This window comes from Salvelinus sp. IW2-2015, linkage group LG19 (assembly GCF_002910315.2).
Source record: "Salvelinus sp. IW2-2015 linkage group LG19, ASM291031v2, whole genome shotgun sequence".
Classification (NCBI taxonomy): Eukaryota; Metazoa; Chordata; class Actinopteri; order Salmoniformes; family Salmonidae; genus Salvelinus; species Salvelinus sp. IW2-2015.
Window position 1 is genome coordinate 26,741,957 of NC_036859.1, and position 26,010 is coordinate 26,767,966.

Below are 26,010 nucleotides of genomic sequence, written 5' to 3' on the forward strand. Positions count from 1 at the left end.
CACAACACAACTGATTGGCTCAAACGCATTAAGGAAAGAAATTCCACAAATTAACTCTTTACAAGGCACACCTGTTAATTGAATTACATTCCAGATGACTACCTCATGAAGCTGGTTGAGAGAATGCCAAGAGGGTGCAAAGCTGTCATCAAGGCAAAGGGTGGATACTTTGAAGAATCTCAAATATAACATATATTGGTTACTACATGACTCCATATGTGTTGTTTCATAGTTTTGATGTCTTCTCTATTMATCTACAATGTAGAAAATAGTAAAAATAAAGAAAAACCCTGGAATGAGTAGGTGTGTCAAAATCTTTGACTGGTACTGTATATATACAGTATATATATATATTTTTTAAATTATCCCCCTTTTTCTCCCGAATTTCATCATATCCAATTACAATCTTGTCTCATCACTGCAACTCCCCAACGGGCTTGGGAGAGGGGAAGGTCGAGTCATGCGTCCTTTGAAACATGASCCGCCAAACCGCGCTCCTTAACACCGATCCACTTAACCCGGAAGCCAGCCGGACCAATGTGTCGGAGGAAACACCATTCAACTGACGACCTAAGTCAGCCTGCCCGGCCCGCCACAAGGAGTCGCTAGAGCGCGATGAGCCAACTAAAGCCCCCCCCCCCCAGCCAAACCCTTCCCTAACCCGGACGACGCTGGGCCAATTGTGCGCCGCCCTATGGTACTCCCGTTCACGTTCACGGCCGGATGTGACACAGCCTGGGATCGAACCCAGGTCTATAGTGATGCCTCAAGCACTGCGATGCAGTGCATTAGACCGCTGCGCCACTCAGGTTAGTGGTTGTATTAATTTGTGATCTATCCCAACCCACAACTGTCCCAGGCTATGTTTGGAATATTAATTTCTCACACAGAACAGAATAAGTCAACTCTTGTACTATGGGGATAGTAGATTGACATAGGCTAGTGCTTTGCTGTTTCTTAGGCCGGCTCATCTTGTTGGCTGACGAAAAGTAAATGTGGACAGTTCTTCAAATATCTTGAATATGTGCCTCCGAATTGAATAAGGACGCGGGCGTCCCGGATGTCTTCACTTGTAGCCTATGAAAAAGAACCGATCACATGACGGAGAGCAATTTGAGTGAGAGGTGCTTTGGAGCATGCCGCCGGGAAATTCGAGGTATTATCAAGTACTTGTGAAATTGTGACTGAGAGACTGATGAAGTGTTTACAGCCTGCTCAAAAAAGAAAGCAGAGTTCACTTTTCTCAAATCATCATTAGAGTTGCATCATGCAGCCTTAAAATGTATTGAAAATCTAAACATACAGCCCAACATTTGTATCACAACTAAAGTTACATAAATAACTAACTTAAGCATATAGGAGTACCTGTTTCTTTGTTAACCACTCAACACAAAATATCAGCACTCCCTCAAATCGTTTGGAGAAAATATCCTTTCTATTTTATTAAGCTGTTACATTCCCCAGTTTCTATGTTGTGGTTTTGTTAGTATGTGTGTATTTCAGGATGGCTTCCTGAAATTCCCCCAAGCAGCTGATTGGTCGGCCCCATTGCTAATTGGAGCTGACCCCGCCCTCTCGTCAAAGGATACAGCTGTATCCCATTACAGACTCCTTCTCCAGCTATATAAGCCAGTGTTCTGTTGCTCAGAAGAGAGATGATTAGTGTGTCCTGTGTTGGTTGCTGTTAGGAGATAGATTTTTGGTATGTCCTATGTTGGTTGTTGCAGAGAGAGAGCTGATTGMTATGTCCTGTGTTGGTTGTTGCTCAGAGACACCTTTTTGTTAAGTATTTTGTAGCCGCTGATCTGAGGTATGTGTGTGCCCATAGGACGCAGTGTTTTGATTGTTTACTTACGTTTGTATTATTCTGTTTCATTTGTTCCCAGGTTGGAAGGGGAAGGCACCTRGGGAGTGTTTAGGCAAGAGGCCTGCGGGCATACATAACCCGTAGTATTTACTGTCTATGCACACTAGGTAAGACCTGGGCGGACCACCCCCTGTATTTTGGTTAGCGCAGCAGGTGGTGCTAAAAGGTTAGCCTCGACGGAATCAGTGTCCCTATACCGGGACGGTTGTTGCTAACGTGACTAGAATGATGACAGTAAAAGCCAACTTTCCGGGACATGGACATGTCTTATATGGGCAGAAAGCTTAAATTCTTGTTAATCTAACAAGTGTCCAATTTATAGTAGCTATTACAGTGACAAAAATAGCATCCTATTGTTTGAGGAGAGTGCACAACAAACTTTTCACGGCAACTGGTTTGATACAGTACATTCACCTCTGAAGGTAAATAATGTACTTATATTCAGTAATCTTGCTCTGATTTGTCATCCTGAGGGTCCCAGAGATAAAATGTAGCACAGTTTTGTTTGATAAAATAAACATTTATATTCAAATGTAGGAACTGGGTTTTACAGTTTGAACCCCTGTGCAGTAATACAATGCTTCATTGGATCAGTCTGAAACTTTGCACATACACTGTTTCCATCTAGTGGCCAAWATCTCAATTGTGCCTAAACTCCTGTGATGGAACAAAAAAAACTAATAGAAAATGCATGTTTTTTTATTGTATTATCTTTTACCAGATCTAATGTGTTATATTCTCCAACATTAATTTCACAAACTTCAAAGTGTTTCCATACAAATGGGCTCAAGAATATGCTTATCCTTGCTTCAGGTCCTGTGCTAGCAGCAGTTAGATTTCCGATCCTTAAGAGGTTTTTAAGGGTTGATCTGAGCATTCTGTCTGAACAACAGCAGTCAAGCACCCAAGCTCCCAAGCTAACTGGCTAACAGTTGTCGCAGTGTCATTCTATTAAAATGGTCACTTGCATAGTGGAGTCTTTTGTTGACATGTAGCTAGCTAGCTAAACAATGAACCATAATCACAACTCATGACGTTACTATCCTGCATGAATCTGCAGGTAGCTAACCAACCAGGTTCAATGTGAACTAGCTAACATTAGGCTATAACAARCAAAGCAAATGGCTCTGAGATACGAATAAAAAGATCATACACATAACATTAGCTAGCGAGCCAGCTAGCTAACAGTACACTAACTTGAAATGAAAATGACTGTCAAAATTAGAAATGTGTAATATCTGAAAATGTAGCTAGTTAGACTATCTTACCCGTATACATCATGGTTGGACGCTTCTCCCTGTCACGGATGCCATGGTTGCCCTTAGTTTGAAGATGTAATCCAGATGTTTTCACCATCTCCTTAGCTATCATACTCTAATTCCACTGATTTCAAAACTCGGTCCTCCAGAAAGTGGAGAGCAACACTTATGCAGTTCTACTAAGCAATGTATTTTTTTTTAAAGCTGCGTTAAACAGGATTACCTACACATACTAACCAGCTCAAATAGACAGAAGGGTGCTATATGGCAGACCAATCCGAACTCATCTTTCTGCATGTCCAGCCCACTCATTATCTCGGCCAATCATGGCTAGCGGAAAGGTTGTTTTACTTTTTCTGTGGCTAAACCAACTAGGCTCGTAATTTACCAATTKTATTTGTATTTACAGATGGCATACATGTTTGTTATTAAGGCACATGAAAGTTCACATGTTCCAGAAGACATTTTTGCCTTTTTTTATAAAAAAATTCTAGATTATATTCAAATGGCTCTTGTGTGAAGTAGTGACCCGCAACATACGCCTAGTTTCCTGAAACATATTACATATGGCATAGCCAAATCAGGACCTAACATTAGGACAACTCAGAGTATGCTATTCTGTTCTTCTGAAATAGACTACATTTTCTTCATATCATGTTTCTTTAGACCTGCCTAAAATAAATAATGGATTTATTGTGATGGTGTAGGCTATACTACATGGATTTATTTAACTTTTTAAAATGTAGATGTTCCAGAGGTCTGGATCATTGGCTTGTAGGCTTTGCGTGGAAGCCAGGAGATGCTAAATGTGTTTATGTTAATTTAAGGTCAATTACCGTGAGACAATCAGTTATTTGCTTGACAATCACCGGCTGAAGAAATTTCATGACCGCCACAGCCTTATGCATCGGTATCGCTTGGTGAATTGGTACCACAATTTATGGGGCCTTCCTCTGACACCACCTGGTATAAAGGACCTGGATGGCAGGGAGCTCGGCCCCAGTGATGTACTGGGTCGTACGCACTACCCTCTGTAGCGCCTTGCGGTCAGATGCCAAGCAGTTTGTCATACCAAGCGGTGATGCAGCCAGTCAAGATGCTCTCAATGGTGCAGCTGTAGAACTTTTTGAGGATCTGAGGGCCAATGCCAAATATTTTCAGCCTCCTGAGGGGAAAGAGGAATTGTCGTGCCCTCTTCACGATTGTGTTCGTGTGTATGGGCCATGATATATCCTTAGTGATGTGGACACCAAGGAACTTTAAGCTCTCGACCCGCTCCACTACTGCCCTGTCGATGTGAATGGGGGCATGCTCAGCCCTCCATTTCCTGAAGTCCATGATCAGCTCCTTTGTCTTGACGACGTTGAGAGAGAGGTTGTTGTCCTGGTACCACACTGCCAAGTCTCTGACCTCCCTATAGGCTGTCTCATCAGCGTCAGTGATCAGTCCTACCACTGTTGTGTCGTCAGTAAACTAAATGATGGTGTTGGAGTCGTGTGGGGCCACGCAGTCATTGGTGAACAGGGAGTATTGGAGGGGACTAAGCACGCACCCCTGAGGAGCCCCCGTGTTGAGGGTCAGCATGGATGATGTGTTGTTGCCTAACCTCACCAACTGGAGACGGCCCAGGGTCCTTAATTAACTTAGTAATGAGCTTTCGGGACTATGGTGTTGAATTCTGAGCTGTAGTCAATGAACATCATTCTCACATAGGTGCTCCTCTTGGCCAGGTGGGAGAGGGCAGTGTGGACTGCAATAGAGAGTGCGTAATCTGTGGATCTGTTGGGTCAGTATGCGAATTGGAGTGGGTCTATTGGAGTGGATCTGGGATGATGGTGTTAATGTGAGCAATGACCAGCCTTTCAAAGCATTTCATGGCTACAAATGTGAGGGCTACGGGGTGATAAATTTAGACAGGTTAACTTGGTGTTCTTAGGCACAGGGACTATGGTGGTCTGCTTGAAACATGTAGGTTTTACAGACTGGGTCAGTGAAGAGTAGGTATCCTGGTAATCCGTCTGGCCCTGCGGCCTTGTGAATGTTAACATGTTTAAAGGTATTACTCACATCGGCTACGGAGAGCGAGGGTAGAAGGCATTTAGCTCATCTGGTAGGCTTGCGTCACTGGGCAGCTGGTGACTGGGTTTCCCTTTGTAATTCATGACAGTTTGTATGCCCTATCACATCTGAAAACTAGTTGCTGAAAATGCAACCTTGCATTGTAATGAAACTTTGCCCAATAAACTCCTACTTTCCTGTACTGTAAATTGATAATTTACTACCGTATATAATCCCTATTGAGAGGGTTAAACCTCAACTTCCATTCTTAATAGAAAACTCTAAACTCAGTACTTACTGTATGCATTGGTAAAGTCACATGCTCCATTTGAAGGAGTTTGGTGAGCCACCTTATACATGACGAAACAATATGGCATTGTGTGATCTCCTTGACATGTCACATGACTTAGACAACACTTAGTTTGCACTACTTACAATGCCAGAGGACTCAGATATTACATACAGTGCCTTCGGAAAGTATTCAGACCCCTTGACTTTTTCCAAATKTTKTTATGTTATASCCTTATTTTTTTTTATTTAACCTTTATTTAACTAGGCAAGTCAGTTAAGAACAAATTCTTATTTACAATGACGGCCTAGGAACAGTGGGTTAACTGCCTTGTTCAAGGGCAGAACGACAGATTTTTACCTTGTCAGCTCGGGGATTCGATCTAGCAACCTTTCGGTTACTGGCCYTAACCACTAGGCTACCTGCCTCCCCAATTCTAAAATGGATTAAATAAATAAAAATCCTCAGAAATTTACACACAATACCCCATAATGACAAAGCAAAAAAAGGTTTTTAGAATGTTTGCAAATGTATTCAAAATAAAAAAMCTTATTTACATAAGTATTCAGACCCTTTGCTTTGAGACTCGAAATTGAGCTCAGGTGCATCCTGTTTCCATTGATCATCTTTGAGATGTTTCTACAACTTGATTGGAGTCCATCTGTGTTAAATTGAATTGGACATGATTTGGAAAGGCACACAACTGTCTATAAAAGTTGACAGTGCATGTCACAGCAAAAACCAAGCCATGAGGTCGAAGGAATTGTCCATAGAGCTCCGAGACAGGATGGTCTGAATACTTTCCGAATGCACTGTAGGTAACATATAGTAATTGAATATTCTAGGATCATTTCAATGCCAAGAACACAAACGTCCCATGCTCCTTCAGGGATACCAATTACCTAGATGTAATGTATGAGACAAAGACACTACCATCTTGTTTAACCTGTTTTGGATAGCTCTGAGGTGTTGTAACTATCTACCTCTCCTGCATGAATACCTTTTCTATAAAACACACCTGTTACACACACACACCGCATGTTTCCCACTTGCGCCCTGTTGTACCAACCTAAGGTAGAAGGTGCCCCTACCCACAGATCTGGAACATATTTGTCCAATTCCCAATTCTAAATGTTAACATTCAACTGTAACTCTGTGAAAAGTAATGAAACCACAGAAGCTCCATTAGCAGTAGTTGCATGTTGAAACAGTTTATGACTAAATCTGACTTCCTAAACCTGGTAGGACTAGGCCTATACGTCATAGAAGACTGTCAATAATGGATCAGGTGAAGCTGATCTCAGTTCAGTTTCACTTTATGGTAAAGTAATCTGATCCTAGATCAGTACCTAAGGGGCAAAGCGTGGCTAGTGTGGCTAGTGTTGTGAAGTCTGGTTTGCAGGTTGTTGCAGAGCTCCAGGCCAGCTTTGGCCTCGACACCAGTACAGCACAGAGAAGCCTTTGTTCCCCAACGCTATTTGCATACTTTTCCACTTTCACTAAACAAAAAATTAAGATTTCATGGCTCCTTACGCTTTTTAAAGGGCACATTAAAGTGGTGCTCTTCACCATTAAAAGGAGAAGTTAATGGTTGGCTTTGAGGCTGTGTTATCAGTCCTTCTTCAGGGGCCTCATTTCTAACAGTTGTGTACATTTCACACTATATAGCTGCGCGCACAATTTCTGAAAAGACTGCGCATAAAATAAATATTGAGATTTATAAACTGAGCGCAGGCATGTTTCCCATTATAAATCAGACCCGTCCTGAAACTGTGTGCACGTGAACGAGCATTAAAACTGTGCCTAAAAAATGCCCATCATCCACCTTTTATGGTGACAATAACACCCCTAGTTGATGTATTCTTTGGAAGTATTGGAATTAGGCCGAGGCAGTTTCTTAAGGAAATAGCAATGGCAAACTTGATTAAATGTCTCTGGAGGTGTTGGCAGAATGTTTTCAACTTTAGAATGATATTTTCTGTATTTGAAGAAAACAACAATTACAAATTGTTGTCGACCTGTAAATAGATTGTTTGAATTCAATATTGTATTGCATTTACTTATCCCCTAACCTAAAAAGTCTGCACTGCCATTGAATTCTGAAACATTGTAAAGTATGTCTACAAATAAAACTAAAACACWGTAGCAGTGGTAGCAAGCGAAATATCAACTGTCTGTTCATCTGTTCAATTCTCCTGTAGATTGTTCTATATTATAAACCTGCCTCCCTTTCGGATGCATAGAGCAAAAATAATAGGCAAACTTAAATGAGAGATGTACATCGTAATTTGTTAGATGGTGAAGCTTCTTCGGGAATAAAAACTCTTCATGGCCAGAAAAGGTGGTGAGGAATTTATTCTGCAATGGTTATGAAAATATGTATTATGTTTATATTGTTTATTTGAGACATTTGAAATTACAGTAGGCTATTCAGACGTACAGTATCCTAAAAAAATAGTAAATAGAAAAGGTGAACCGTCTGTTCTACCATAGAGCAAAATACTTGAATACAATATAGTTGATCTACAATATTTACTACTTTAAAGTGGGTCCAGTTAAATAAGAGATTGGATGTTGTTGACCTATAAGATAAAGTATCTTATAGGTCAATAACAACCAAGAGTATGAAACCATCACAGTCAGAAAATATTAGGAATTTATTCTGCAATTATCATGGAAATTAAATAGGAAATAGATGCCATTTCTAACTATTTTAGAATGCAAAGATACCATTTTTTTTTTAATCTTCGCTAACAGCAAATGATTGCATCTTGTTATTCCTTTACCAGTTTTTTTTTGGGGGGGGGGGGGGTAAGCATGTCATCATATCCCCATTTGCACAAAATACTAGGCTACTTGCCTGGTTGCAATACAATAGTTCAAGCATTATAAACTGTGTGCACGCATGGCCTAAGTTTACGGGAAGCTAAGCACATTCCCACGTCGAGTTAAGACTTTTATAAATGACAACATTTGCGTGAGAACTGGCGCACGCACATTTTGGGGTATATCTTGTGCATATGCACGATTTACAAATGGCTGGTATGTGGAACATTATTACATTAAACCAGTACAGGGACCAACATCAGGTTATAATATGTGTTATGAGCCTGATCAACACTGTGTCAGTGATCGGTAATAATACTTGAATGTGTGAACTGGCGGTAGCATGTGTGTGTGTGTGTGTGTGTGTGTGTGTGTGTGTGTGTGTGTGTGTGTGTGTGTGTGTGTGTGTGTGTGTGTGTGTGTGTGTGTTGTGTGTGTGTGTGTGTGTGTGTGTGTGGTGTGTGTGTGTGTGTGTGTGTGTGTGTGTGTGTGCTGACTGCTGTTCTGACCTTGTTGTTAAACGTGTCTATGTTGTCCATCATGGTGGTGATAGCCTCTGAGATGTGTGTGGGGAGAGAGAGGAACACCACATCCACGCTGGACACACCCTCAAACCTGTTAGAGACCTGCAGCATGGCATCTGCAGAGAGAGAGGGGGGATGCAATATTTTAAATGCTTATACATGCTTATACAGTGCCTTCAGAAAGTATTCATACCCCTTGACTTATTTCACATTTTGTTGTGTTACAGCCTGAATTCAAAATGGATTACATTTATTATTTTTTTCTCACCCATCTTCCCACAATATCCCATGATGACAAAGTGAAAACATGTTTTAGAATTGTTTTGCAAATATATTGAAAATGAACATAATTATTACATACGTATTAACACCGCTGACGTGTGAGAATCACCTTTGGCAGCGATTACAGCTATGAGTCTTTCAAGGGTAAGTCTCGGAGAGCTTCGCACCCCTGGATTGTACAATATTTGCACATTATTCTTCAAGCTCTGTCAAGTTGGTTGTTGCTAGACAGCCATTTTCAAGTCTTGCCATAGATTTTCAAGCCGATTTAAATCTAAACTGTATCTTGGCCACTCAGGAACTTGGTAAGCAACTCCAGTATATATTTGCCTTGTGTTTTAGGTTATTCTCCTGCTGAAAGGTGAATTTGTCTCCCAGTGTCTGTTGGAAAGCAGATTGAAACAGGTTTTCCTATAGAATTTTGCATGTGCTTTATCTATAACTATAGATTATGTGCTTTATCTATAGCTCTATCCTAAAATACTCCCTAGTCCTTGCCAATCACAAACATACCCATAACATGATGCAGCCACCACCATGCTTGAAAATATGAAGAGTGCTTCTCAGTGATGTGTTGTATTGTATTTTCCCCAAACAGCTTTGTATTCAGGACAAAAAGTTCATTTCTTTGAGTGGTTTCCTTCCTCTAAGGCATCAGTTAGGAAGGACACCTGTATATTTGTAGTGACTGGGTGTATTGATACACCATCCAAAGTGTAATTAATAACTTCACAATGCTTAAAGTGACATTCAATGTCTGCTCCACCCCCCCCCCATCTACCAATAGGTGCCCGTCTTTGTGATTGAATCTGTGTTGAAATTCACTGCACAACTGAGGGACCTTACAGATAATTGTATGTGTGGGGTACAGAGATGAGGTAGTCATTCAAAAATCATGTTAAACACGAATATTGTCCATGCAACTTATTATGTGACCTGTAAGCACATTTTTACTCCTGAACTTATTTAGGCTTGCCATAGCCAAGGGGTTGAATACTTATTGACTTACTGTAAGACATTTCAGCTTTTCATTTTTTTATTAATWAAAAAAAAWAATCAAAAAACATAATTTCATATTGACATTATGGGTTACTGTGTGTAGGCCAGTGACACAAAATCTCACAGTGACACAAAATCTCACAGTGACACATTCAATTCAGGCTGTAACACAACAAAATGTGGAAAAAGTCAAAGGGTGTGAATACTTTCTGAAATCACTGTAGGAATTAAAATGAAATTAGTGTGCAAATGTGTGCGTGTGTGTGTGAAATTAGGGTGTGTGTGTGTGTATGTGTCTCACCAGCCAAGTTCCTCCACTCTGTGTCCAGGTCGGCCTGGTTAGCGAGGCAGCCCTTCAGTACGTTGGCACAGTAGTTGGCACAGGGCCTGGCAGTGGCCACTCCACGGCAGTGGGGACAGTAGGTCATCTTCATGATGGCACGCATGCACTCTGGGCTCAGGGGTACCTGGGAGAGGAGATACAACAATATTATAGAGATACTATATGAGCCACATTACAATTCCCACCAAGTGGCTTAATCCTATTGGTGCGATGCGTAGGGTGCCTTTCACGCCAGTGACCTGGGTTCACATCCCCGCCCCTCCATTTACTTCAATATCATATATCATAAATATATACAGTCAGGTCCAAAATTATTGGCCTCGCTTGATAAAGATGAGCAAAAAAGACGGTATAAAATAAATACACTGAACAAAAATATAAGCGCAACAGAGTTGGTCCCTTGTTTCATGAGCTGAAATAAAAGATCCCAGAAATKTTCCATACACACAAAAAAYGTATTTCTCTCAGATTTTGTGCAACCCTGTTAGTGGGCATTTGCCAAGATAATCCATCCACCTGACAGGTGTGGCATATCAAGAATCTAATTAAACAGCATGATCTTCACAAAGTGATGAGGGAGTGTGCAATTGACATGTTAACTGCAGGAATGTCCACCAGAGCTGTTGCCAGAGAATTGCATTTTAATTTCTCTACTATAAGCCGCCTCCAACGTCGTTTTAGAGAATGTGGCAGTACGTACAACCGGCCTCACAACCACAGACCACGTATCCACGCCATCCCAGGATCTCCACATCCGGCTTCTTCACCTGTGGGATGGCCTGAGACGAGCCACTCGGACAGCTGATGAAACTGTGGGTTTGCACAACCGAAGAATTTCTGCACAAACTGTCAGGGAAGCTCATCCTTGTGCTAGTCGTCCTATCCAGTGTCTTGACCTGACTGCAGTTCGRCATCGTAACCAACTTTAATGGGCAAATGCTCACCTTCGATGGCCACTGGTACGCTGGTTAAGTGTGCTCTTCATGGATGAATCCGTGGCGTCATGTGGGCGAGCAGTTTGCAACGTTGTGAACAGAGTGCCCCATGGCGGTGGTGGGGTTATGGTATGGGCAGGCATAAGCTACGGACAACGAACACAATTGCATTTCATCTATGGCAATTTGAATGCACAGAGATACCGTGAAGAGATCCTGAAGCCCAWTGTCGTGCCATTCATCCGTCGCCATCACCTCATGTTTCAGCATGATAATGCATAGCCCCATGTCGCAAGGATCTGTACACAATTCCTGGAAGCTGAAAAAGTCCCAGTTCTTCCATGGCCTGCATACTCACAAAACATGTCACCCATTGAGCATGTTTGGGATGCTCTGGATCGATGTGTACGACGGCGTGTTCCAGTTCTCACCAATATCCAGCAACTTCGCACAGCCACTGAAGAGGAGTGGGACAACATTCCACAGGCCACAATCAACAGCCTGATCAACTCTATGCGAAGGAGATGTGTCATGCTGCATGGGGCAAATGTTGGTCACACCAGACATTGACAGGTTTGCTCATCCATGCCCCTACTTTTTTTTGTTGGTATCTGTGACCAACAGATGTATATCTGTATTCTCAGTCATGTGAAATCCATGGATTAGGGCCTAATGAATTTATTTCAATTAACTGATTTCCTTATATGAACTGTAACTCTTTAAAATCTTTGATATTGTTGCATGTTGCGTTTATATTTTTGCTAAAATAATTGAACATGATATAATTGTATACTAATACAATTGCTCAGAGAAAGACATTTTGTTTAATGAGTGATAAAAAAATCTAAAAAGGAGAGGGGTCAAAATGATTGGCACCCCTGTATTCAAAATCCAGCACCCTCCCCTGGCGAGAATAACGACTCTGAGCCTTTTTCTAAAATGTTTTATGAGATTGGAGAACACGTTGTGAGGGATCTTGATATGAGAGCATTCTGTCAGGCTGTATCACGGCCTGGTACGGCAACTGCACCGTCCGCAACAGTAAGACTCTCCAGAGGGTGGTGCAGTCAGCCCAACTCATCACCAGGAGCATACTGCCTGCCCTCCAGGACACCTACAGCACCCAGCATCACAGGAAGACCAAGAAGATCATCAAGGACCTCAGCCACCCGAGCAACAGCCTGTTCACCCCGCTATCATCCAGAAGGCGAGGTCAGTACAGGTGCATCAAAGCTGGGACCGAGAGCCTGAAAAACAGCTTTGAGGCCAGCAGACTGTTAAATAGCCATCATTAGCAGGCCTCCACCCAGTACCCTGCTCTGAACTTAGTCACTGTCACTAGCCGGCTACCACCCGGCTACTCATCCCTGCACCTTAGAGGCTGCTGCCCTATGTACATAGACATGGGACATTGGTCACTTTAGTAATGGAACACTGTTCATTTTAATAATGTTTACATACTGCTTTACCCATATACTGTATATTTATATTGATACTCCGGACTCCAACATTGCTCGTCCTAATATTTCTATATTTCTTAATTCCATTCTTTTACTTTAGATGTGTGTGTATTGTTGTGTATTGTTAGATATTAATGCACTGTTGGAGCTAGGAACACAAGTATTTCACTATACCCGTAATAACATCTGCTAAACATGTGTACGACAAATAAAATTGAATGTGATATCTTTGTCTGCGCTTATGTATTGCCCTCTTCAATTAACAMCACAGGTTTTCAAAGGGGTTCAAGTCCAGAGACTGAGATGGCCATTGCCAAATGTGGATTTTTTTGGGTCAATTAACCATTTCTTTGTGTATTTTGATATGTGGTTGGCGTTATTGTCTTGCTGGAAGATTCACTTGCGGCCAAGTGTCAGCCTTCTGGCAGAGGCAATCAGGTTTTGGCCAAAAGTTTCCTGTAAAGTGCATGATGCCATTGACCTCAACAAGGGCCCAAGATCAGTGGAAGGAAAATAGCCCTCTAACATCGAATATCCACCACCATATTTTACAGTAGGTATGAGGTACTTTTCTGCATATGCTTCCGTTTTGCGATGTGAAACCCACCATTGCTGTGTGTGGCYAAAGAACTTAAGATCCTTTGAATGTGTGAGTTTCCTTGGTGGTGGGCGAACAAACGAGACACACAGAATACAGCGGGAGGTCACTTCCCATGGCCATTCTTTTACGCTAGCGCCGCGTGGTTAGCTTTTTTTCTGCCCGGTTACCGTGGAAACCAATCGTCTGAAAGAATTTGCTTTGTGTGCACGACAAGGTCCATGACACCGCCGTCTGCGCTTTTCTCCGATCCCTCCATCCTTCTTCTCCTTTTCCTTCTCTCTCTCCCACTGGCGCTCGTTCCCTTCAGAAACGGGCCTGGGTCGATAAAACTGGAACTGGGTTAAAACCAGTACTGCTGTCTCGGTCCTGTGTGTCTGTGTGGTGTGCTGTCTGTGTGTGTGTGTGTGTGTGTGTGTGTGTGGTGTGTGTGTGTGTGTGTGTGGTGTGTTTGTGTGTGTGTGTGTGTGTGTGGTTGAGATTGAGAGAGAGACACTGCATGGCTCAGCTTGGTATAGCAAACTCTTCTAAACCCAAACCTGGGCAGTCTGATCTGCCTTTCCTGGAATCTTCACCCTTGTCATACCAGAAGTCAGCACAAAGCAGAGCAACTCAGTCAAGCATAGCGAACACTATGTGACATGTCAAGTTTACGCGATAACGTTACAGTCGGACTGACGTTTCGCTGCGTCATGACTCTACAGCGACCTGCCGCGGTTCCACCACCTGCTCGGTCTCCTCCCTTTTCTCCGTACCGCCTACTGCCCTCCACTTGATAGGCAGAGAATAATCAGACCATTCAATGTTTTGATGAAGAAGAAAATGAGAGAGAGACGAGAGGGGGGGAAAGGAGAGAGAGGATAAAGGATGGGGGAGAGAGAAGAGATAGGGGGAGAGAGATGGAGGAGAGAGAGAGGAGAGAGAGAGACGAGAGGGAGGGGGGACGAGAGAGAAGTGGAGAGACGGGAGCAGAGAGAGTGAGTAAGAGACAGTTGGAATAGAGAGGGGAAAAGAGAGAGAGAGAGAGGGACGAGAGCGAGAGGGGGAGAGAGAACGCTCCTCTACACCACGCAGTACAAAACAAACCCCCCCAACACACCATATCTCCTGAAACATCTCCACACTTTTTATCATTTTATAAAACTCAAATTTCACCCTAAGGCACTCAGAGACCATCCCATTAAATAATAGTTATCCCCGAGCCTTTGACCCTGTTCCTCCTTGTTAACCAAATAGCCAACTTTGCCTGAGCAAAGAAACAACACCTGTACTTTTTTTAGTTTTACATATTCACCCAACACACTCCTCTTTCCCGCTTCTCTGGCACCATTTATATTGAGCGAGCCTACCCGAAGAGTCTCCATAAGAAGTGGGAGAAAAACCAGCAAAGAAAGTGACCAATAGCCAAGCTCAAAAAGCCCCAGTGCCAGAAAGAAACTCTTCATCTAAACAGTGTCTGAAGGTAGACCTTTACTCAATGTTGTGACTCACTTTCTCAACCTAAACTGTTTCCTGGGTGAGAGGACACCATGCCCCTCATTTTTCATAGCATGTTGTACTGATCTTACAAACTTTCTTGGATCAGAAAAATCACTGTGTACTTTGACCCCTCTGCTTGACTGGCTGTCAGCTCCGGAAAAAAAATCCTCCTATTCATCCTTTTCCTCAGACCCACCTTCCTCCTCCTCATCTCCATCTCCCATGCTGACCACCTGCCCTTCCTCTCTGGCCAGGGCCTCCCCCCAGCACCAGGCAAAGGTTCCTTGGTGCCTTTGACCACCCAGCCTCCTTTCTTCTCCCCCTTTTTCCTTTCCGCTTGACACCCTCCTCCTCCCCCCCAGTCTCTTGCACTTCCCTACTMTACTCTCCTCATCCACTAGCATAACCTGACTAGACCCAGCCTCATCTACACCACYATCCATAACCTGACTTGGCCCAGCCTCATCTACACCACCATCTGTAGCCTGACTAGACCCAGCCTCATCTACACCACCATCTGTAGCCTGACTAGGACCCAGGCCTCATCTACACCACCATCTGGGAGCCTGACTAGCAGGCCTCATCTACACACCATCTGTAGCGATTAGACCCAGCCTCAGCTACACCACCATTTCTAGCCTGACTAGTCCCAGCCTCATCTACACACCATCCCTGGCATGACTAGGCCCAGCCTCTGCTGCCTGCGTTTCATTGCCCCCTGCACGTTGACCTCGATTTCCCCAACTGGCGCTTGTACCCTCACCTTGTCTGCGGCCTTTATGTGGGCACGCAACGCTCTTATGCCCCAAATCCTCACACTCAAAACTCCGTAGACTATCTGTACTTGCAAACCCTGCATAGAGCCCCTCCCCATGCCTCACATTAAAATGCAAATGTTGCTGTTGCTCATTGTTATTCAGAAACATRAACACTTGCCTCCGGAACGAAACAACATGCTTAACGGCATCTGCCTGAAAACCTGCTGACAGWACACGAAAACCACTAGCAAACTTAGCAAAACTACTCAGCTATTTCCTGATTTGATCATCCATAATAAACAGAGGCAAATTTGCAACTACCACCCTGGTCGAAGGGGTAGAAASAGAAGAAATTGGCACCAACACACCCCTAACAAATATTCCACTAGCAATGAGCCTACATACCAAAATTGCTCTTTTCATGAAAACAACCACAGCTTTGTTCATTCTGGAAGCGGAATGTATAAATTCATCTCCTACCTGTTCACCGCCGYGAGCAGAACCTCCTCCACCTTAACTCCGTTCTCAGGAACACACCTGAATCCATGCCCTAACGACAGCGTCTCCTCCGCGCTAGGCTGAGAAGATATCACGCACACCACACCTTCCAAACCCCTGGAAACTAAATTCTGTCCTCKTCCACCCTAACTTTGAAAAGAACAGTGGGTACCGCTAAAACAAACAGTGCATTAACCCTCCACCATAGAAAATTAAAATGTAAAGAAAAGACCAAGAAGAGACTCAAGAAAATAAGTTAGGACAGAGCCCTCCACACGAAACACTCAAACTCCAAAAAACTCCCAGCATGCAATGCAAGAGAGAGAGAGGATAGCAAGAGAGGGACCCTGAAGGACATCACCCTCAACCGTAGCCCCAGGAGCAATAGAGCAACGGACACCCCGCCCAGACCAGGGAGACACCCTCCCAGAACCCCTCTTAATTAAGGACCTGCACCGAGAGAACCCATGCCAAGAGGTCACAGTCGCAGGTCGCAGTTCTAAATGAGAACTTGTTCTCAACTAGCTTACCTGGTTAAATAAAGGTKAAATAAAAAGAGGACCTACACCCAGACCACAGCATCACCAGCCACACCCCAATCAGCTAAGACCACCCCAAGCAAACCCTGGCCAAACCCTATATAGCCCCCCCATATCAGAGCTATGCCCCTTCKGCAAGGACCTCAACATGACAGCAGGACATATGCCCAGGCCGTGAGAAGAGCAATAGGCCCAACCCCCACTATTACACCCGCCCAAGCCCCATCCTGCGACCTAGGAGGTATGTGTCAGATGCTTAACATCCTCTGCGCACACCTACTGTGATGGTCCGGGCCTAAACCACACAAAAACAACACTAGACACTATGGAACACAACATCTCATCCTGGAATATACAAGGTCTGAGGTCATCTGCCTTTGGCATAAAGAGCAGGAACCCAGACTTCATCAAAGAAATTGGAATACAGAAATTGTCATCCTACAAGAAACATGGTATAAAGGAAATGGACCCACTGGTTGCCCTCTAGGTTACAGAGAGCTGGTAGTCCCATCCACCAAACTACCAGGTGTGAAAGAGGGAAGAGACTCAGGGAGTATGCTAATTTGGTCATCAAAGAAATTGGAATACAGAAATTGTCATCCTACAAGAAACATGGTATAAAGGAAATGGACCCACTGGTTGCCCTCTAGGTTACAGAGAGCTGGTAGTCCCATCCACCAAACTACCAGGTGTGAAAGAGGGAAGAGACTCAGGGAGTATGCTAATTTGGAATAAAGCAGACCTAACCCACTCTATCAAATTAGTCAAAACAGGAASCTTTTTCATCTGGCTAGAAATTCACAAGGAAAACATCTCAACAGAGAAAAATGTCCTCATATGTGCTACCWAWATCCCCCTACATTAMCGATGACAGCTTCTCCTTCCTAGAGGGGGAGATCAACAATGTCCAGGCCCAGGGACATGTACTAGTCTGTGGTGACCTAAATGCCAGAACTGGACAAGAACCTGACACCCTCAGCACACAGTGGGACAAACACCTACCTGGAGGTGACAGCATTCCCTCCCCCACATGCCCCCTTAGACACAACAATGACAATATAACCAACAAAATGGGTCACAACTCCTGCAGCTCTGTCGGAAGTCGGAAGTTTACATACACTTTAGCCAAATACATTTAAACTCAGTTTTTCACAATTCCTGACATTTAATCCCCCCAAAAATTCCCTGTCTTAGGTCAGTTAGGATCACCACTTTATTTTAAGAACGTGAAATGTCAGAATTGAAATTGTCATACAGTGAATTATAAGTGAAATAATCTGTCTGTAAACAATTAATGGAAAAAGTACTTGTGTCATGCACAAAGTAGATGTCCTAACCGACTTGCCAAAACTATAGTTTGTTAACAAGACATTTGTGGAGTGGTTGAAAAACGAGTTTTAATGACTCCAACCTAAGTGCATGTGAACTTCCGACTTCAACTGTACATAGTCAATGGTAGGCTTCGAGGGGACTCCTATGGTAGGTGCGCATACAGCTCATCTCTTGGCAGTAGTACTGTAGACTACTTTATAACTGACCTCAACCCAGAGTCTCTTAGAGTGTTCACAGTCAGTCCACTGACACCCCTATCAGATCACAGCAAAATGTTTTTTTTTCACAACAAAATGTTTCACTGTAATAGTGAAGATGTAAACTTAGCAGTATATTTGACCTCTCAGCTTCGCTATCAAATCTAAACATTTCAAGCAGACAACCTAAGAAAATGAGCAACAATGACCAATGGTTTGATGAAGAATGCAAAAACCTAAGAAAGAAATTGAGAAACCTATCCAACCAAAAACATAGAGACCCGGAAAACCTGAGCCTACGGCTTCACTATGTTGAATCACTAAAACAATACAGAAATACACTGCGGAAAAAGAATGAACAGCATGTCAGAATCCATAGAATCTAATCACTTCTGGGAAAATTGGAAAACTCTAAACAAACAACAACACAAAGAGTTATCTATCCAAAACTGAGATTTATGGATAAACCACTTCTCCAATCTTTTTGGCTCTGTAACAAAGAACAAACAGCAAAAACATATACATGATCAAATACAAATCTTAGAATCAACTATTAAAGACTACCAGAACTCACTGGATTCTCCAATTACATTGAATGAGTTACAGGACAAAATACAAACCCTCCAACACAAAAAGGCCTGTGGTATTGACGGTATCCTTAAATGAAATGATAAAATATACATACCACAAATTCCAATTGGCTATTCTTAAACTCTTTAACATCATCCTCAGCTCTGGCATCTTCCCCAATATTTGGAACCAAGGACTGATCAGCCCAATCCACAAAAGTGGAGACAAATTTGACACCAATAATTACCGTGGGATATGCCAACAGCAACCTTGGGAAAACCTCTGCATTATCATTAACAGCAGACTCGTACATTTCCTCAGCAAAATCAATGTACTGAGCAAATGTCAAATTGGCTTTTTACCACATTACCGTACGACAGACCACGTATTCACCCTACACACCCTAACAAATTCCATCTAGAAACCGTTGCCCTGGAGCACACAAAAAACAATACATACCTCGGCCTAAACATCAGTGCCACAGGTGACTTCCACAAAGCTGTGAACGATCTGAGAGACAAGGCAAGAAGGGCATTTTATGCCGTCAAAAGGAACATAAAATTCAACATTATTTAGGATCTGGCTAAAAATACTTGAAATATTTATAGAACCCATTGCCCTTTATGGTTGTGAGGTCTGGGGTCCACTCACCAACCAAGAATTCACAAAATGGGACAAACACCAAATTGAGACTCTGCATGCAGAATTTTGCAAAAATATCCTCATTGTAGAACATAAACACCAAATAATGCATGCAGAGCAGAATTAGGCCAATATCCGCTAATTATCAAAATCCACAAAAGAGATTTGTGGATCTACAAATTCTACAACCACCTAAAAGGAAGCAATTCCCAAACCTTCCATAACAAAGCCATCACCTACAGAGGGATTAACCTGGAGAAGAGCCCCATAAGCAAGCTCCCATATCTACTGGGTGAAATACCGCAGTGTGCATCACAGCAGCAATATTTGTGACCTGTTGCCACAAGAAAAGGGCAACCAGTGAAGAACAACCTATATTTATTTGATTTATTATCCATTTTATACTTTAACTATTTGCACATCATTACAACACTGTATATATACATAATATGACATTTGAAATGTCTTTGTTCTTTTGGAACTTTTGTTTATTGTAAATGTTTTATTGAATTGAGAGAAAGACAGGGGAGAGAGAGAAAGAAAGTTTGAGAGAGAGGGGGGGCTTGGGAAGAGAGAACCCTATTCCCAGAATCTGTCTGACATGTATATAGAAGCTCTTGTCACTGGGATATGCAGTCAGGCTCTCAGGGGTAAGAGTGATTCATACATATAGTAGTGCTACTGTCATGGTGGTATGAAACACCAACACACTTAATGTGGGCAAATGCATGCATGAGCACACACATACACACACACACAGCACTCTTGCTCTTAATTCACTATACTCCAAAGGTTACCTAGTGTCAGGTTAGTGTGTAGAGCTGTGTACAGTACCTCCGGAAAGTATTGGCAAAATGGCTTAAGGACAACAAAGTCAATGTATTGGAGTGGCCATCCCACCCCTTGACTTTTTCCACATTTTGTTGTGTTACAGCCTGAAATTAAAATGGATTCRAACTGGAATTATGCTTGTTTTTATTTATACAAATTAATAAAAAATGAAAAACGTAAATGTTTCAAGTCAGTATTCAAGTATTCAACCCCTTCGTTATGGCAAGCCTAAATACATTCAGGAGTAAAAAAATTGCTTAAAAAGTCTCACTCTGCATGGACTCACTCTGTGTGCAATAATAGTGTTTAAGGAGAAGTGTATCTATCTGAAGTTCCATGCATAACACTTGAATTTTCATCAACATTTACAATGAGTAATTCTGTGAATTCATGTGGCTCTCTGCACAATCACCACATGTTTTAGTACTACTGAACGTAACGCACCAATGTAAAATGAGATTTTTTGATAGAAATATGCACTTTATCGAACAAAACATACATGTATTGTGTAACATGAAGTCCTATGAGTGTCATCTGATGAAGATCATCAAAGGTTAGTGATTAATTTTATCTCTATTTGTGCTTTTTGTGTAAAACATTTTTGAAATCTGACACTGTGGCTGGATTAACGAGATTGTATCTTTAAAATGGTGCCTAATACTTGTATGTTTGAGAAATTTGATTTATGAGATTTCTGTTGATTTGTATTTGGCGCCCTGCAATTTCATTGGCTGTTTACTCATAATAAACATCGATAAAAGATGCAAGTGTTATTCACAGAATTAAAGATAGACTTCTCCTTAATGCAACCGCTGTGTCAGATTTCAAAAAAACTTTACGGAAAAAAGCATARTCTGAGTACGGCGCTCAGAGCCCAAACCAGCCAAAAGAAATATCCGCCATGTTGCGCAGTCAACATTAGTCAAAAATAGCATTATAAATATTCACTTACCTTTGATGATCTTCATCAGAATGCACTCCCAGGAATCCCAGTTCCACAATAAATGTTTGTTTTGTTCGATAATGTCCATAATTTATGTCCAAATAGCTTCTTTTGTTAGGGAGTTTGGTAAACAAATCCAAACGCACGTTCAGGTCCAGTCGGACAAAAAGTTCAAAAAGTTATATTACAGGTCGAAGAAACTTGTCAAACTAAGTATAGAATCAATCTTTAGGATGTTTTTATCATAAATGTTCAATAATGTTCCAACCGGAGAATTCCATTGTCTGTAGAAAAGCAATGGAACGAGAGATACCTCTCACATGAACGCGCATGACTGAGAACGAGGCTGYWGGCAGACCCCTTAGKMAAACAGYTCTCATTCGCTCCCACTTCACAGTAGAAGCCTGAAACCACGTTCTAAAGACGGYTGACATCTAGTGGAAGCCTTAGGAAGTGMAAAATAACCCAYATCCCACTGTGTATTCGATAGGGGCTGAGTTCAAAAACTACAAACCTCAGATTTCCCACTTTCTGTTTGGATTTTTTCTCAGGTTTTTGCCTGCCATATGAGTTCTGTTATACTCACAGACATMATTCAAACAGTTTTAGAAACTTCAGAGTGTTTTCCATCCAATATTAATAATAATATGCATATATTAGCATCTGGGACTGAGCAGGAGGCAGTTTACTCTGGGCACGCTATTCATCCAAAAGTGAAAATGCTGCACCCTATCCCAAAGAAGTTTAACTAGATGTTTGTACCCCAAATGTGTTTCCACGGCCGAGCAGCCGCACACATGCCTAGGATCACCATGTGCAATGCCAAGCGGCTGAAGTGGTGTAAAGCTCGCTACCATTAGACTCAGGAGCAGTTCTCGCGTTCTCTGGAGTGATGAATCACGCTACACCATCTGGCAGTCCGATGGACGAATCTGGGTTCGGCGGATGCCAGGTGAACGCTACCTGTCCTAATGCATAGTGCCAACAGTAAAGTTTGGYGGAGGAGGAATAATGGTCTGGGGCTGATTTTCATGGTTCGGGCTAGGCCCCTTAGTTCCAGGGAAGGGAAATCTTAATGCGACAGCATACAATGACATTCTAGACAATTCTGTGCTATGAACTTGTGGCAACAGTTTGGGGTAGGCCCTTTCCTGTTTCAGCATGACAATGCCCCCGTGTACAAATCGAGGTCCATACAGAAATGGTTTGTCGAGATAGGTGTGGAAGAACTTGACGGGCCTGCACAGAGCCCTGACCTCACCCCCATCGAACACCTTTGGGATGAATTGGAACGCCGACAGCTAGCTAGGCCTAATTGCCTAACATCATTGCCCAATCTCACTAATGCTCGTGGCAGAATGGGAGCAAGTACTCACAGCAATGTTCCAACATCTGTCAATGGAATGGAAAGATGATGTTGTCTATAGAATGGAGAGATGATGTTGTCTATGGAATGGAGAGAGTGTCCCGGTAAACTGGTGATGATGTTGGAAGGTAGGGAATACCACAGGGAAGAGAACACTATAGAACTTATAAATAAATAGGCCTCTTGCTTGATCTCTCTCTCTCTCTCTCTCTCTCTCTCTCTCTCTCTCTCTCTCTCTCTCTCATTACTAGTCCTATATCATACTGCTATATCCTAGTCCTATAACCTAGTCCCATTACTAGTCCTATATCATCTTCCCATTACTAGTCCTATATCATAGTGCTATATCCTAGTCCTATAACCTAGTCCCATTACTAGTCCTATATCCTCTTCCCATTACTAGTCCTATATCATAGTGCTATATCCTAGTCCTATAACCTAGTCCCATTACTAGTCCCATTACTAGTCCCATTACTAGTCCCAACCTAGTCCCATTACTATATCCTCTTCCCATTACTAGTCCTCTATCCTAGTCCTCTATCCTAGTCCTATATCCTAGTCCTATATTCTAGCCCTATTACTAGTTCTATATCCTAGTCCTATTACTAGTCCTATATCCTAGTCCTATTACTAGTCCTATGTCCTACTCCTATTAACAGGTCTATATCCTAGTCCTATATCCTAGTCCTATTACTAGTCCTATATCAAATAAAATMAAATTGTATTTGTCACATGCACTCGAATACAACAGGTGCTGACCTTACAGTGAAATGCTTACTTACAAGCCCTTAACCAACAATGCAGTTTTAAGAAAATACCCCCCAAAAAGTAAGAGATAAGAATAACAAATGATTAAAGAGCAGCAGTAAATAACAATAGCGGTGCTATATACAGGGGGTACCAGTACAGAGTCAATGTGCTGGGTACCGGTGTCAAGGTAATTGAGGTAAGTGCTATCTAACTGCATTGTCCAATTTACGATAGGTTTTACAGTGAAAGCATACCATGCGATTGTTTGAGGACGGCACCCCACATCAACATATTTTTCAACCAGCACAGGCTTSATAAAATCACAAATAGCGATTAAATAATCACTTACTTTTTGAAAATCTTCCTCTGTTTGCAATCCCAAGGGTCCCAGCTACAACATGCATGGTCGTTTNAAATCACAAATAGCGATTAAATAATCACTTACTTTTTGAAAATCTTCCTCTGTTTGCAATCCCAAGGGTCCCAGCTACAACATGCATGGTCGTTTTGTTAGATAAAATCCTTCTTTATATTCCAAAAAGTCTGTTAAATTGGCGCCATCAATTTCAGTAATCCACTCGTTCAACATGCAGACAAAGGAATCCAAAAAGCTACCGCTAAACTTTGTTAAAACAAGTCAAACTACATTTCTATGTAATCCTCAGGTACCCTAAAATGTAATTAAACTATAATATTTAATGCGGAAAAAAAGTAAAATTAGCAAGTGAGCGTCCTCTTCGTAGCGCCACAGACTGAATTCCAACTGTGACTCCTTGTACCAAAACTCTAAATTCTTCCTTGTTTTGGAAGAAACAAGCCTGAAGCCTTGAACAAAGACTGTTGACATCTGGTGGAAGCCATAGGAATTGCAATCTGGGAGCTGGAATTGCATAGGACCCATAACTTTCCAATGAAAGAGCATGGGATCTAAAAAGAATTTAAACAATTCTGGTTGKTTTTTCTTTGGATTTTCTCCTACCATATCAATTGTGTTATAGTCTCATACATTWTTTTAACATTTCTACAAACTTCAAAGTGTTATATGCATATCCTGGCTTCTGGGCCTGAGTAACAGGCAGGCGGAAATTCTGAATAAAAGACCCTAGCCCAAAGAAGTTTTAATGTCCCATTGGTAGGATAAACATGCTTTCAGTTCGTTCCATTTATTTTCCAGTGATTGAGCGTTAGCTAGCAGGACGGAAGGCAAGGGCAGATTAGCCACTCGTCGCCTGATCCTCACAAAGCACCCTGATCTCTTTCTGCGAAATCTCAGTTTCCTTCTCCAGCGAATAAAATGGATCTGGGCCTGGTCGGGTGTCTGTATTATATCCCTCCCGTCCGACTCATTGAAGAAGAACTCTTCGTCCAGTTTGAGGTGAGTAATCGCAGTTCTGATGTCCTAAAGCTCTTTTCGATCATAAGAGACGGTAGCAGCAACATTATGTWCAAAACAAGTTACGAACAACGCGAAAAGACAAACAAAATAGCATGGTTGGTTAAGATTTCTACAGGATTGGTGGGTCCCCAGTGGGACGGTTGAGCTAACGTAGGCTAATGTGATTATCATGAGGTTGTAAGTAAGAAGAACATTTCCCAGAACATAGACTTATCTCATATTGGCAGAAAGCTAAAATTCTTGGTAATCTAACTGCCCTGTCCAATTTACAGTAGCTATTATAGTGAAAGAATACCATGCTATTGTTTGAGGAGAGTGCACAGTTATGAACTTGAAAATGTATTAATAAACCAATTAGGCACATTTGGGCAGTCTTGATACAACATTTTGAACAGAAATGCAATGGTTAATTGAATCAGTCTAAAACTTTGCAGATACACTACTGCCATCTAGTGGCCAAAATGTAAATTGCGCCAATATTCCTTAGTCATATATTGGCCTTTCTCTTGCATTTGGTACAAAAAAAAAGAAAACGCATAGTTTATTCTTTGTATTATCTTTTACCAGATCTAATGTGTTATATTCTCCTACATTAATTTAACATTTCCACAAACTTCAAAGTGCTTCCTTTCAAATGGTATCAAGAATATGCATTTCCTTGCTTCAGGTCCAGAGCTACAGGCAGTTAGATCTGGGTATGTCATTTTTGGCGAAAATTGAAAAAAAGGTCAGAKCCTTAAGATTAAGAGTCGAATAGACGGCAGCCTTCCCCTCCGGCACCATTACTACGTTTCCTAGTCCTATTACTAGTCCTATATCCTAGTCATATTACTAGTCCTATATCCTTGTCCTATTACTAGTCCTATTTTCTAGTTTCATTACTAGTCCTACATCCTAGTCCTTTTACTAGTTCTATTACCAGTCCTATATCCTAGTCCTATTATTAGTCATATTACTCATCCTATATCATCGTCCTATATCCTAGTCCTATTACTAGTCCTATATCCTAGTCCTATTACTAGTCCAATATCCTAGTCCTATATCATAGTCCTATTACTAGTCCTATATTACTAGTCATATTACTAGTCCTATATCCTAGTCCTATATCCTAGTCCTAAATCCTAGTCATATTACTAGTCCTATTACCAGTCCTATATCCTAGTCCTATTACTCATCCTATATCCTAGTCCTATATCCTAGATCTATATCCTAGTCCTATTACTAGTTATATTACTAAGTTCTATAGCCTAGTCTATATTACATAGTCAT

General features: G+C 41.9%; 1 protein-coding gene across 2 annotated transcripts in view; it reads right to left on the reverse strand.

Annotated features, from left to right (window-relative positions):
* The window catches only part of LOC111979670 (glypican-1-like), a 175,131-nt gene that overhangs the window by 20,824 nt on the left and 128,297 nt on the right, over positions 1-26,010 (reverse strand). For both annotated transcript variants that reach the window (XM_024010291.2, XM_024010292.2), the window contains 2 exons: positions 10,406-10,571; positions 8,809-8,939 (listed from right to left, as the gene is read on the reverse strand). In XM_024010291.2, coding sequence (XP_023866059.1) covers positions 8,809-8,939; positions 10,406-10,571 — 297 coding nt within the window. The remainder of the gene's footprint in view (positions 1-8,808; positions 8,940-10,405; positions 10,572-26,010) is intronic.